At 44.0% G+C, this 11,640-nt stretch overlaps 1 protein-coding gene across 1 annotated transcript; it reads right to left on the bottom strand.

Annotated features, from left to right (window-relative positions):
* Positions 1-871: 871 nt before the first annotated feature.
* CHEK1 (checkpoint kinase 1) lies at positions 872-11,401 on the bottom strand. Its single transcript, XM_056861017.1, has 12 exons — positions 11,317-11,401; positions 8,945-9,168; positions 7,675-7,739; positions 7,522-7,591; positions 6,952-7,140; positions 6,140-6,244; positions 5,681-5,776; positions 4,399-4,507; positions 3,147-3,324; positions 2,054-2,185; positions 1,728-1,829; positions 872-1,053 (listed from the first exon to the last, which is right to left on the bottom strand). Exons 1-12 carry the CDS (start codon positions 11,379-11,381, stop codon positions 958-960), a joined length of 1,431 nt encoding a protein of 476 aa, XP_056716995.1. The 5' UTR covers positions 11,382-11,401; the 3' UTR covers positions 872-957.
* Between the last annotated feature and the right edge of the window lie 239 nt (positions 11,402-11,640).

The raw sequence follows: 11,640 nt of genomic DNA, 5'->3' as shown, positions 1-11,640 counted from the left end.
GATGAGTATGATCTAAGAGTAGAGAATTTAAGGAGGCCCTCTAACAAACACTGTAGCTCTGATCTCTGTTCTTCTTAGGGCCAACTTAGGTAATAAGGCATCCTTGAGGCCATCACAGACACACAGCATCATTTTATAGCTTTGTCTAATTAAAAAAAACACTTCTGAAAACACCACAGGGGCCATGATCTTTCTGAGAACTGGCACCGGGTATCCCCCCCCCCCCCCCGACCACTTTCAAGTCTCAAAATGGTGAGGGAGGGGACAGAAAGGAGCTCCTCATCCCCCCCGCCCAATGCTGCAGTTCAAAGCAGGGTTAGGGACCCCACGGTGAAAGTTTTTTTAAAAAAGTTCTAAAAAGGCGGGTTGTCCCTGTAACGAAACTGGGGAAGCTTTGCCTGAGACTGAACCAATAAGAAACCAAAGGACTAGAAGCATAGCTTCATTCAGAGATCCACAAGCTATTATAAACCAAACAATATGCTAAGGACCTCATCCTAGAATTTTGTATACTTGTATTATCAAATTTACAAAAAGTGAACTTTTGCTGAAATTTTCAAAACATGACTATGTGGCAGCTTTCCCCAGACTTCAATTTGCGCTGTTTTGTGACTTCAGCAGTTTGGAGAAAGAAAGGAATACAGGTATTTGGGTCTTGAATGAGTTATAAAAATGATTCTAAGAACTTTCCATTAGCTAAGGCACTGGCAACTTTGTCATGATCACAGTCAGATGTGAAATATGGTAGCAAACCTTTGTCCTATTACAGCAGTCACTGCTTGGTATTATATGCAGATTACTTCTATACCTGTCACCCACCAGTGAGTGGCTTTACTTAACCAAGTAAATCAAGTAAATCTGAGTTCAGAATGTGGCGGGCTTAATTGTCTCTCAGCAGAAGACACCAAGTCAGAGTGACAAGATCCAATATCGATCAGCTCTCAACTTCAAACACAATCATGAGGCTGGAAGCCACAGCTTCTGCACACTGACAACATCACTAAGTTTCCCCTTGATCTTCAGGAAATGCCTCTTGAACTCCAAACCATCACCCTACACAGGAAAAATACAAGAAGACATCATCAATCAATGAATGCAGGTGTGTATATGCTAGGCTGATGAGATGGGAAGACGGGGAGAACAAAATTCCAGAGGCCTTTATCTCCCTGGGAGCCCCATCTTTGGGCTGGATATGGGTGATGCTTGGGATTATATGGTACAGGGGACAGACAGACAGTTTCTCTGGGGGTCCTTGGTGGCTCTCAGTTACCCTACATGTATCAGCTGCAGTTTCTATAAACTGGGACAAAGCCACTTGGAGATTAACACAACACCCTCCCTCCCCCATCTTACATGCAGAGCATGTAAGACAGACCTGTTGTCTCTCAGCAGGCCTATGGCTGAGGACAGTGTTATCTGTACCGTCACTACAGAATGGCTTCCTATACTGTTTCCATGCCACCGGCTTGCTTGTTTTCATTTGAGAGCTGTTTTTTAAAATGTGGTAACATCCACGCCATTAGAAGACTCAAGGTTTATTAGATGGTCTATTGGGGTTTTCAGATTTATATTATTATATTATTTAAGAATGGAATGTTTTTAAATCGCTGTATTTTACATTTGTTATTAGCCAGCCTGAACCCCACTGTGGCAGGGGAGTGGACGGGATATAAATTGAAAGTGCCAAAACTTTCCTTAGAATTGAGACTACTGCAAATTTGGCATACCTTCGAAAGACGGAAATCCACAAGAATTTTGTCTTCCATTTCCACCAGGTTTGCCTTGAAAATCAGTTTATTGTTTCTTCTATCCATGGTTGATATGGTGACCTTGCAAGAAAAAATGATTATTGCTTCAGTTCAATTCAGATACCTTTATTGGCATATCCAACATTCATCCAAGTACAATGATTATTGCTTTATAAGTAGGGGGAAAGACACTGGTGAGCAAATGAGGACGACATCTGACTGAAGGTCTCCTTTACAGCCCTCAAGTTCAATACTCTGTGTAACTATCCCATGGCCAAAAGCTGTCAGTTTCAAAGTGTCTTTACCTGGTTTGTGCAGGCCTTCTTCCAGATATAGCCCATCTTTTCACAAACCTCCTTCAAGATGCTGTACGATTGAGCAGCATCCAGCTTCAGAAAGAAACGGGTCATTCTCTTCACCAAGCGTTGCCATGGGTTCTGCGAGGAAGAGCCGGATGCCATATAGCCAGTTAGAGACTGAGTAATATAAATGACAATAATGCTAGGAAAAGTTGAACACAGCAGGAAACGTGGAAGACCCAGCATGAGATGGATTGACTCTATAAAGCAGGCTTGTCCAAACTGTGGTCCCCGGGCTGCATGTGGCCCAGGACGGTTATTAATTCAGCCCAACACAAAATCGTTAACTTACTTAAAACATTATGAATCAGCTATTGTTAGTGTTAGTGTATTTTATGTGCGGCCCAAGACAATAATACTTCTTCCAGTGTGGCCCAGGGAAGCCAAAAGATTGGACATCCCTGCTATAAAGGAAGCCACACAGCCCTCAGTCTGCAAGACCTGAGCAAGGCTTTAAACAATAGGATATTTTGGAGGACATTGATTCATAGGGTCACCACGAGCAACTTGATGGCACTTAACACACACAATTAAAACAAGTCTTTTCAAACTCAACTGTGTTTTAAAATGAATGATGCGTATCAGGTTTTCACCAAAACTGCATCCCTCCCCCGCCAAAAAAGTTTTAGGAAAAAACTTTTTGAAATGAAAAGTAGTGTGTACAGGCAACAAGTTGAGTGATTAAGTTAAAGACAATTGTGGCTAAGAAATAAAATACAGGTGCCAGTATAAAGGAGGCACTTTCACACATGTGGAATAATAAACTATCAATCCAGTGCAGCGATCGTTTACAAGTGGATTTTGCCTTTTACACTGTAAAAGCCCATTGCAAAGTACAACTGAAAGTGGAATATTCCGTGCGTGTGAAAGCGTGGCAAGCCTCAGCAGCAACAAAACCCACCAGAATTGCACTGCTAGACAGATGGCTACTAAGCCCGTACAAAGTAAATCTAGCTGAGCTCCGTCATGCTCAGGGTGGCAGCCGACATCCCTGGATTCTATGCATAGCTCAAAGCAAACTACTACTGGCTGAGGTTACCTGGGAAGAACTGGGCGTGCCAAGCAGCTGGCTGTTCACCAGCATGTGTTCCGGGCAGGCCGGCTGGGAGAAGCTGATCCCTTGCACTAGCTTGTCGATACTGGCTGGACTGCTGTCCCATAGGGAAAGGCCAGTGCCCAATTCTGGCTGGGAATTGGAACACGTCCTTCTTTCCTCACTGCAGTAATTTAAAAGAAAGAATTATGTAAACAGAATGTACCACACTGGAACATTTTCTAAGGTAGCTGACTCAAAAGATTGCTGCCGTCTGTTTATTACCCCATTTCTATCCCATCCTCCCTCCGAGGAGCTCAGGGCTTTCACCTCTACCCTGCCTTCCTTTTTAAACTTATGCCCCCGTGTAGCAAAAAGGCTTTACTTAGTTGTACATAGGTGAGTTTTCTTGGGCACATTAACCAATGAAGGTTCAAGAGTGCTCACAACATGTATGGATTAAAGAGCTAAACATGTTTTTAAACTTATTTTAAAGTTGGTTTTAGAATAATAGAATCGTAGAGTTGGAAGGGACCACTAGGGTCATCTAGTCCAACCCCCTGCACAATGCAGGAAATTCACAACTACCTCCCCCCACATACCCCCAGTGACCCCCTACTCCATGCCCAGAAGATGGCCAAGATGCCCTCCCTCTCATCATTTGCTTAAGGTCATAGAATCAGCATTGCTGACAGATGGCCATCAAACTTAAAAGCCTCCAGGGAAGGAGCGCTTACCACCTCCCGAGGAAGCCTGTTCCACTGAGGAACCTCTCTAACTGTTATAAGTCATCTTGATTTAGAACCAATCTGCCCAATTCTGCATTGCATAAACCTAATTATCACATATAGCATTTCCACACTATTTGAAAGGAGGATGTAATAGAGCGGAGGTGGTAGCTTGGTTAATACAATATTTAAATTAGTAAAACAGCCTGCATTAAAATCTCACAGGTGGCTCAACTCTAGAATTTGCTCAAAGCAAGATGGGAGGAATGCTCTCTCATACAAAACATATGGATTCATTCATCTTTGAGGCATTGATGGGCAGTCTTTTGGGCAAGTACTTCACAGACGCCCTGTGGCATGCACCAGCACTGTTTAGGCTGTCCATCATCTAAGGATGATGTTAGGGGGCAGGCAAGAGCTTGGCATGATGGGAGAGGCGAAGAGCACCCAGATCTGACTAGGCCATAGCAGGCATCTGAACAACCAATTGTGAAATACTAACTGGACACTACAAGTAAACAGATTTTCACCTGTGAGTAGTTTTCACGGGCGAGAAGTCCATATCAGATCGAATGTGCTTAGAAAACCCTCCTGGAGAATCTGAAAGTCCCCCTGAAGAGACCCGAGGTCGCTTTATACCTAAAGAGCAAAAACCACTATGATCAGTACTCAGAAATTATTTTTTATCCCTCCTAGTTAAGGGCCAAGCAGTCAAATAAATAATTGCTTCTTGATACTGGGCAACAGGGAGCAACCTGTCCGATAACATCAAGTAGGCTCGGACTCTCTAGGGCTATGTGCAAGCTAATTTCTGTCTTTATTGCTCCATGCCAGATGGAGCTAAACACAAGTCTTGCCATTATTTATATACACTGATGTCAAAGCAGCCGTGCAAACTTCAGTAGTGATGGGACCAGCACTGCAGGCCAAACAGAAGAGAGGACACTGATAAGAGAGTTACAACACTCAGCCTCTTTCAGTTGATAGAGATAATAAGCCTGGAGACACAAATTGCACAAAGAACCACTTTCCATGTCACAATTTTCATTCAGAGAAGTACTGCCACAAATCATTTCAGAGGAAGAAAAATCATGACATGGGAAGGATTTACACTCTGACCTTCTCTCAAGCCAAACATGAGTATATCAAGAACCCAGGGTGCATCCCTGGTAACAATCCTTGAAAAATAAGCCCAATCAGCAAAGGAATGAGTAAACTAAGAAAATCTTAGAAGCTAGTACTGTCCTTGATAGAAATTAAACCAGATTAAGATAGTAATCTCAAGACTTTTAAGTAAACAGGGTTGGATCCTGACTAAATTTTCCATTAGAGAAATTAACTTTCCTGCCTCTCCCCTCCCACTGATCTTTACAAAATGCTGTTCTTGGGGGACAGGGGACCCTGAGGAATGACATGGGGAGGGGGGTCTGCAGCAAGAACAGGGAATTGGTAGAAATAGCCAGCTGTAACCTGGGTCCAGCCTGCAATGTATTTCTTTCCATTAAATTCATTAAACTGTCTGCAGACTTGTCGTAATGATTTTTTTAAAATGCTGATACATACTGAAGTATGTTTTAAGAAGCTGTGACCTGGATAACCCCAGGCTAGCCTAATCCCATCAGATCTCAAAAGCTAAGAAGGGTCAGCCTCGGTTAGTATTTGGATGGGCAACCTCCAAGGAATACCGGGGTCATAACATGGAAGCACTCAATGGCAAACCACCTCTGAAGTCTCTTGCCTTGAAAACCCTATGGGGTCGCCATAAGTCAGCTGTGACTTGACAGAACAAAAAAAATGTTTTAAGACACCTACCTTTCTTTAGAGGTTTTGTATACCATCTGTCTTTTTTAATATCTGCAATAGTAAGTCTTGATGTAGGGTTCTCAGTTAGTATTTTGAGAAGTAAAGCTGCAAAGAAAAACAACCTGGTCATATACGAGTCACAACTTTAGAAGTAGTTCAAGCAGCTTCCACAGCAAAAGCTGTCAACAAAATTAGTACTTCAAGCTCGAGTGAATTTCTGTTTTACTTCATGCTCACTGGACATTTAAAAGGTTTGTAAGAATCAGGCTCTTTGGTTCTCAAAATCAGAATGATATGTTCTACAATCAAAAACAATTTTGTAGCATCATACTTAACATTTGTCTAGTGCTTAAAGTGTTTGAAGACCTTTACCTATATCATCACATAAGGAGAGAAACACCACTTTGCTCCCTTAGCACAGCTACCAAGCCCCTCAAACAAGCAGATTACAATTAGTAAATGAGTTACCCAAGGGCAATGAATCGATCTTCTTCCATGGTGAAAGGTATGTTTTCTTTTCTTTCCAATCACAATATTCTTGGCAAGTGTCACTAGGCTGATCCCAAGGCAACTCTGCAAGAAAGGAATCCACGGTTCTTGACAAACCTGTAAGCAGTCTGGGAAAAAAAGAATGCTGACTCCCTGACATAAGGGATTTTATCCTATCAGCAAGAGGTACTCCAAGGGCTGATAAAAGAGTCACTAACGTCTATCATTGGCCCATGCTAACCCAAACTCATCAGATCTTGGAAGCTCAGCAGGGTCGGCCCTGGTTAGTATTTGGATGGGAGACTACCAAGGAAGCCCATGGTCAAGGCACAGAGGCAGGCAATGGCAAACCACCTATGAACTGCTCCTATGGGGTCACTGCAACTCAGCTGTGACTTGATAGCACTTTCTATCACCACCATCTATCATATACTAGGTTGAAACAAAGTCAATGACAACTTTCAGGTAACCTCAGACAAGGAAATCAGCACAGAAGGTGACAGTAATATAAACCCCCAGCCATCCAAGTTGACAGGTAAGGATGTCATAGCCTATCAGGGGATGTATTTATTTTGCCGTAATCATGGCTGAGGGTGCTTCACAATACTGTAACTTACCTAGAGCCCAGAGAATATGGCTTTGATAAGAGTTTTAAAACTTATAAATATCTTGGACGCCCAACTGGTAATACAAAAGTTGTATTGCTTACCTGTACCACTGTTACGCAAACCCATTGTGTGGTTAGACCATTAAATCCATATTAATAAGACTAAAACCTGAGTATCTCTTACCTCCTGCCAACATAGCAGTGAGCACTATTCCACAGGACCAGACATCAACGGGCTCAGCATGAAAATCTTTCCTTTTAAGGACCTCTGGGGCGATATATGGGAGTGTGCCACACATCTTGTTCAACAATCGCTCACGACCATTGTATTTAAACACAGTTGCTAGACCGAAGTCTGAGATTTTGAGGTTATCTAAGCAAATCGAATGAGAGAATAAGCATGCCACATATCTTATTATTTTTCTCCAAGGGCAGCAAGATTCTATTGAAATAATCAGACTAATAAGCCTTAGAAATCTAGAGGCAGCACAACTCCATTTACAGGATGCTGAGGACAAATAACAGGGAAGAAATTTTACCATAATACTTTGCTTGCAAGATATTGATCTGGATGGTGACTGATGAAGACAGAAGGACAGACTATATGGTGCTACATCTAGGAAGGTTAAGTTCCTACGTCTAATATCTAAAATGAATTTAACTAAATATAACTCAAAGATAAGCTCATCCTTTCCTATTTTCCGCAACAATTACACATTTCCAGGGCATTAGCTTAGAATGGTTTTCCTCTTACCTCTTTCATCTAGCAAGAGATTCTCGGGCTTAATATCCCTGTGCGTTACTCCTATACTGTGGAGGTAGACCTTTAAAAACAACACAAACTATTAATTTCATGTTATTCCAGGGAGGTGGGAAAAGTTTGAAAAAGAAGCGTAAATAAACTTACCACACCAGCTATAAGTTGGTGGAAAAACTTCTGTGCATCTGGTTCAGGCATTCCTATATCAGGTTCTGTAAGAAAACAACTTATCAGGAAAAAGATGATAGTTTGGGGTTTTTTAACGTTCTAATACATAATGTATAAGAACATTCTAATTGTTTGCCCTGAAACAGCTGTGGTTGGAGGCTCCAAAGCAGCATGCACAATAGCAAAGATTTCAATTGGAATATCCAACTGGAATTCCAGCCAGTCACCCATCTCTTACTTTCATCTCTGGATCCAGAGAATCCAATACTCCTTGATTCCTCAGGTGGCTTCAAATACTACATAGCTGTCTCCTAGGTGAAGGATGCGATTATGATAATGGGCCAGGGGAAGTGGAGGCCACGCACCTTCCATCTGTTGACCAAAACCACCCACCTCACTTCATTATAGAGGTGGCCATGTTAACTAACAGGGATTCACACAGCTTACAGAAGCAGTAAGCACATCCTTTGAAAACACTGACTCATCACTGCTGAACAGGCCCGTAGCTCAACATATAGTGGGCCCTAATAAGCCAATTTCTGCATGTACTAAGGGTCTATTTATTTCGGCTGGACAGTCAGAACTGGATTATCATAACTGCTTTCAAGACCTGCCACCTATGCTACTCATTCCCCAGCACAGGTACAGATTTATTGCATATAGCCAAAGGCCGTTACAATCAAGTAGACACAATCAAATCATTCCCCAGCACAGTTACCTCTAACATCTTCACTTCATAGGTATTTCCACTATAGATATTAATTGCATGTGATGAGTGACACTGAAAAATGGGGCCCCATTCTTTAAATTACTTACAAAAACAAATTTTGGGCCTGTACACACTACCAAGGCACAGCAAGCCTATGCAGCTTGAGCAGAGAGAATGAATACATTAGAGAGAATGAATACATTTATTTTAATTTTGCATTTGCCCCATTCCTAAACCTCAGTAGAGAGTTGCAATCAAACAAATAATACACAGATAAGAGCCCCAGACCCAAAGTGATGCCAGAAAGAGCTCAAGCACTGAAAAGGACATGAGCTTCACCACTGCGATACAGCTGTTGCGGGAGCTTCTTTTCCACCCTTCGCAGTCAGGACTTGGTAAACACCTGGAATATCAACAGGCAAATCTGAGCCGATTTAAGAGTAAATCTTTTAGATCTACAGAGGAACTGGTTCCAAATTTTCACCCTACCACTAGCATCCCCTTGTAGCCCACCCGTGAAGCCCACAAAGCTCCCCGTACCTATTCGGTCAAAAAGTTCTCCTCCACTGCAGTACTCCAAGAAGAGATACTGAATAGTGCCTTCTCGTCGATGCCCATAGAATTTTACAATGTTCTCATGATTTAACATTTTGTTAATGCAAATTTCTTTCTTAATCTGATCTGGGCACTCCGCTGCACGTTTCATGTCAACAATTTTCACTGCAACTGCTTCTTCAGTGCGTCGGTTCACAGCTAGCTGAACTCTACAGAAGGGATGAAAAACACGATTACAAGGAGATGGATCACGATGGGTAGCCATGTTAGTCTGTCAATAGCAGTAGAAAAGAGCAAGAATCTAGTAGCACTTTAAAGACAAACAAAAATGTATCTGATACATTCTAGCTGAATCTGAAGAAGTGACCTGTGGCTCACGAAAGCTCATACCCTGCCAGAAATTTTGTTAGTCTTTAAGGTGCTACTGGACTCTTGCTCTTTTCTAATGATTACAAGGAGAAAGACAGGATACCTTGTTAATTTCTGCTACAGTTATGGATTAGCCCAGGGGTGTCCAAACTTTTTTCAAAGAGAGCCAGATTTGATGAAGTGAACATGCGTGAGGGCCGACCATTTTGCCTGACATTCTTAATTAAATTAATTAAATGCAAATTAACTATTTTATGCAAAGTTTATTGCAAATGGCATACTTATTATGCCCATAACCACAGACTGCACCACAAAAACCATGGCTACATTCCTTCCTTTCCCCAAAGCCCCTTTCAGCTCACCGGTCGTCCCCCAGCTTCTAAATCTCCAACCTTCCTTCTGTAGGGAGGGAGCAGGAACTCTTCCTCCCCCCCCCCCCCGCTCATGTGCCTCTCTGGGACTGTTGACTCTCTCCCTTCAACCATGCCGGGGGTATTCTGTCCTCCCCTCATCTGAGGCAGGAAATAAACTGTCTTTCATTCTCATGGAGTCCAAGATTCAAACACTCTGACATCTCCCGTGCAGGGAGGAATGTGGAGTTTTTCTCCCCATGAGAGCCAGCGTGGTGTAGTGGTCAAGAGCGGTGGTTTGGAGCGGTGGAGTCTGATCTGGGGAACCCGGTCTGATTCCCCCACTCCTCCACACGAAGCCAGCTGGGTGACCTTGGGCTAGTCACAGCTCTCTTAGCCTTACCTACCTCACAGGGTATCTGTTGTGGGGAGGGGAAGGGGAGGGCGATTGTAAGCCACCCTTAAGTGGTAGAGAAAGTGGGCATATAAAAACCAACTCTTCCCTTCTTCTTTCCTTCTGACCTCTTTGCTCTCTGCTCGGGGCTTTGACCTCTGGAATGAACATGGGTGTCCTATGCAGACTCTGCTCCGTCTGAACGCGCCTCATTTCCAAACACGATACATGCCAGGAGTCATTTATTTCCCCCAACCCATCCCTTCTTTCGAAGCAGCCACTTGCCTTGGAGAGAACCTGCTGGGGGGGGGTCTGACTCCAAACACTCCCTGCCCCCAAATCCAGCCCCCTCTCCCCCTGCCTTTCCTTGACTCATAATCCCCCCACTCTCTCCCCTCCTCCCTCTCACCTACCCTGCAAATCTGGATCCCTCGCGAGGCCTCCGCAATGCAGGGAAGGGGCTGCATCTCCCCCCCACCCCAGCCTTCTGCAGAGAGGAAGGAGAAGAGCCAGACGGAGCAGCCCCCCCCCCCCACTCCCAGGCTTTTAGGTGTTTGTGTGTGTGTGGGGGGGGTGTCTTTCCTCTCCCGGATTGGGGTCAGCCTCTGACCTCCCTTGCATTTCCCTTCCCCCCCCCGCCACCTTTCCCACCTTCGAGTCCCCCCCAACCATCCTCAGGATCCCCCTTGACCCACTCGGGAGGAGCTGCTGCTGATTTTCCATGCTTCAGAACAACAAAGGCCGTGTCCCCACGCACGGGCTCTGGGTAGGAAGGAAGTGGCCTCTCTAGGGTTTCAGACTCGCTGGCCTTCATTCCGGGGTGTGGGGCTGAGACAGCCAATCGAGGCGACTCTCCACCCAAGCGTCGCCCCCTTAGTCAGGGATGCAAAGCACAGGTGCAGCCCCCAGGCGCCCCCTTTTCTCTCTCTGCAAAACAGGCTGGGGGGCCGTATTAAACTGGCCCAGGGGCCGCAATTGGCCCCCGGGCTGGACTTTGGACAATACTGGATTAGCCTAAACCCCGACCACTACCCACAGTCCATCCTTTACCCCTTCAGACGGAAAACTGACTCTCTGGAGTCTTCTGGAATTCAGATTCTGGAATTCAGTTTCTTCAATATTTTAAAAATTCTTTAAAAAATGAATTAATTGTACCAAGAATTCACATCTCTCCTTGTTCTGCAGTCATACAAGCATTTTCTACCTCTGCAAGCCATGCATTGTATTTCAGCGACTATACTCACTCTCCATAGGCCCCTTCTCCAAGGGTCTGCACGAGGTCCCAGTCCTCCACAAAGGGCACTGCCATGTTTACAAACACCACATATACTACAGAAATAAAAGAAACAAATGGGTTAATCAGACAGAAGCAGCCTTTTGTCCCTAGGCATATACATGTTCCTGAATTAGCACCAAAGAGCCTAACAGACACTTTCAGAATGCTAAGGCTGCAATCGTATGCAGACTTTTCTGAGAGGATATCCCTCTTAATAAACTGTGACACTGGCTCAGGTTGCAAGCCTGCCTTCATGCATCTGTTTACAAAAATCAAATCAAAACCTTACAAA

This window comes from Euleptes europaea, chromosome 14 (genome assembly GCF_029931775.1).
Source record: "Euleptes europaea isolate rEulEur1 chromosome 14, rEulEur1.hap1, whole genome shotgun sequence".
NCBI classification, from domain to species: domain Eukaryota; kingdom Metazoa; phylum Chordata; class Lepidosauria; order Squamata; family Sphaerodactylidae; genus Euleptes; species Euleptes europaea.
The sequence above is the reverse complement of the archived record's forward strand: the minus strand, read 5'-3'. Positions and strand labels throughout refer to the sequence as shown.

Coding starts and splice junctions, on each gene's coding strand:
- CHEK1 (XM_056861017.1), bottom strand. CDS start 11,381: ATGGCAGTGCCCTTTGTGGAGGACTGGGACCTCGTGCAGACCCTTGGA. Junction 6,245..6,951: donor CACTGCTATGTTGGCAGGAG/GTAAGAGATACT, acceptor CCTTTCTTGCAG/AGTTGCCTTGGGATCAGCCT. Junction 1,830..2,053: donor AGAAGGCCTGCACAAACCAG/GTAAAGACACTT, acceptor TTTTCTTGCAAG/GTCACCATATCAACCATGGA.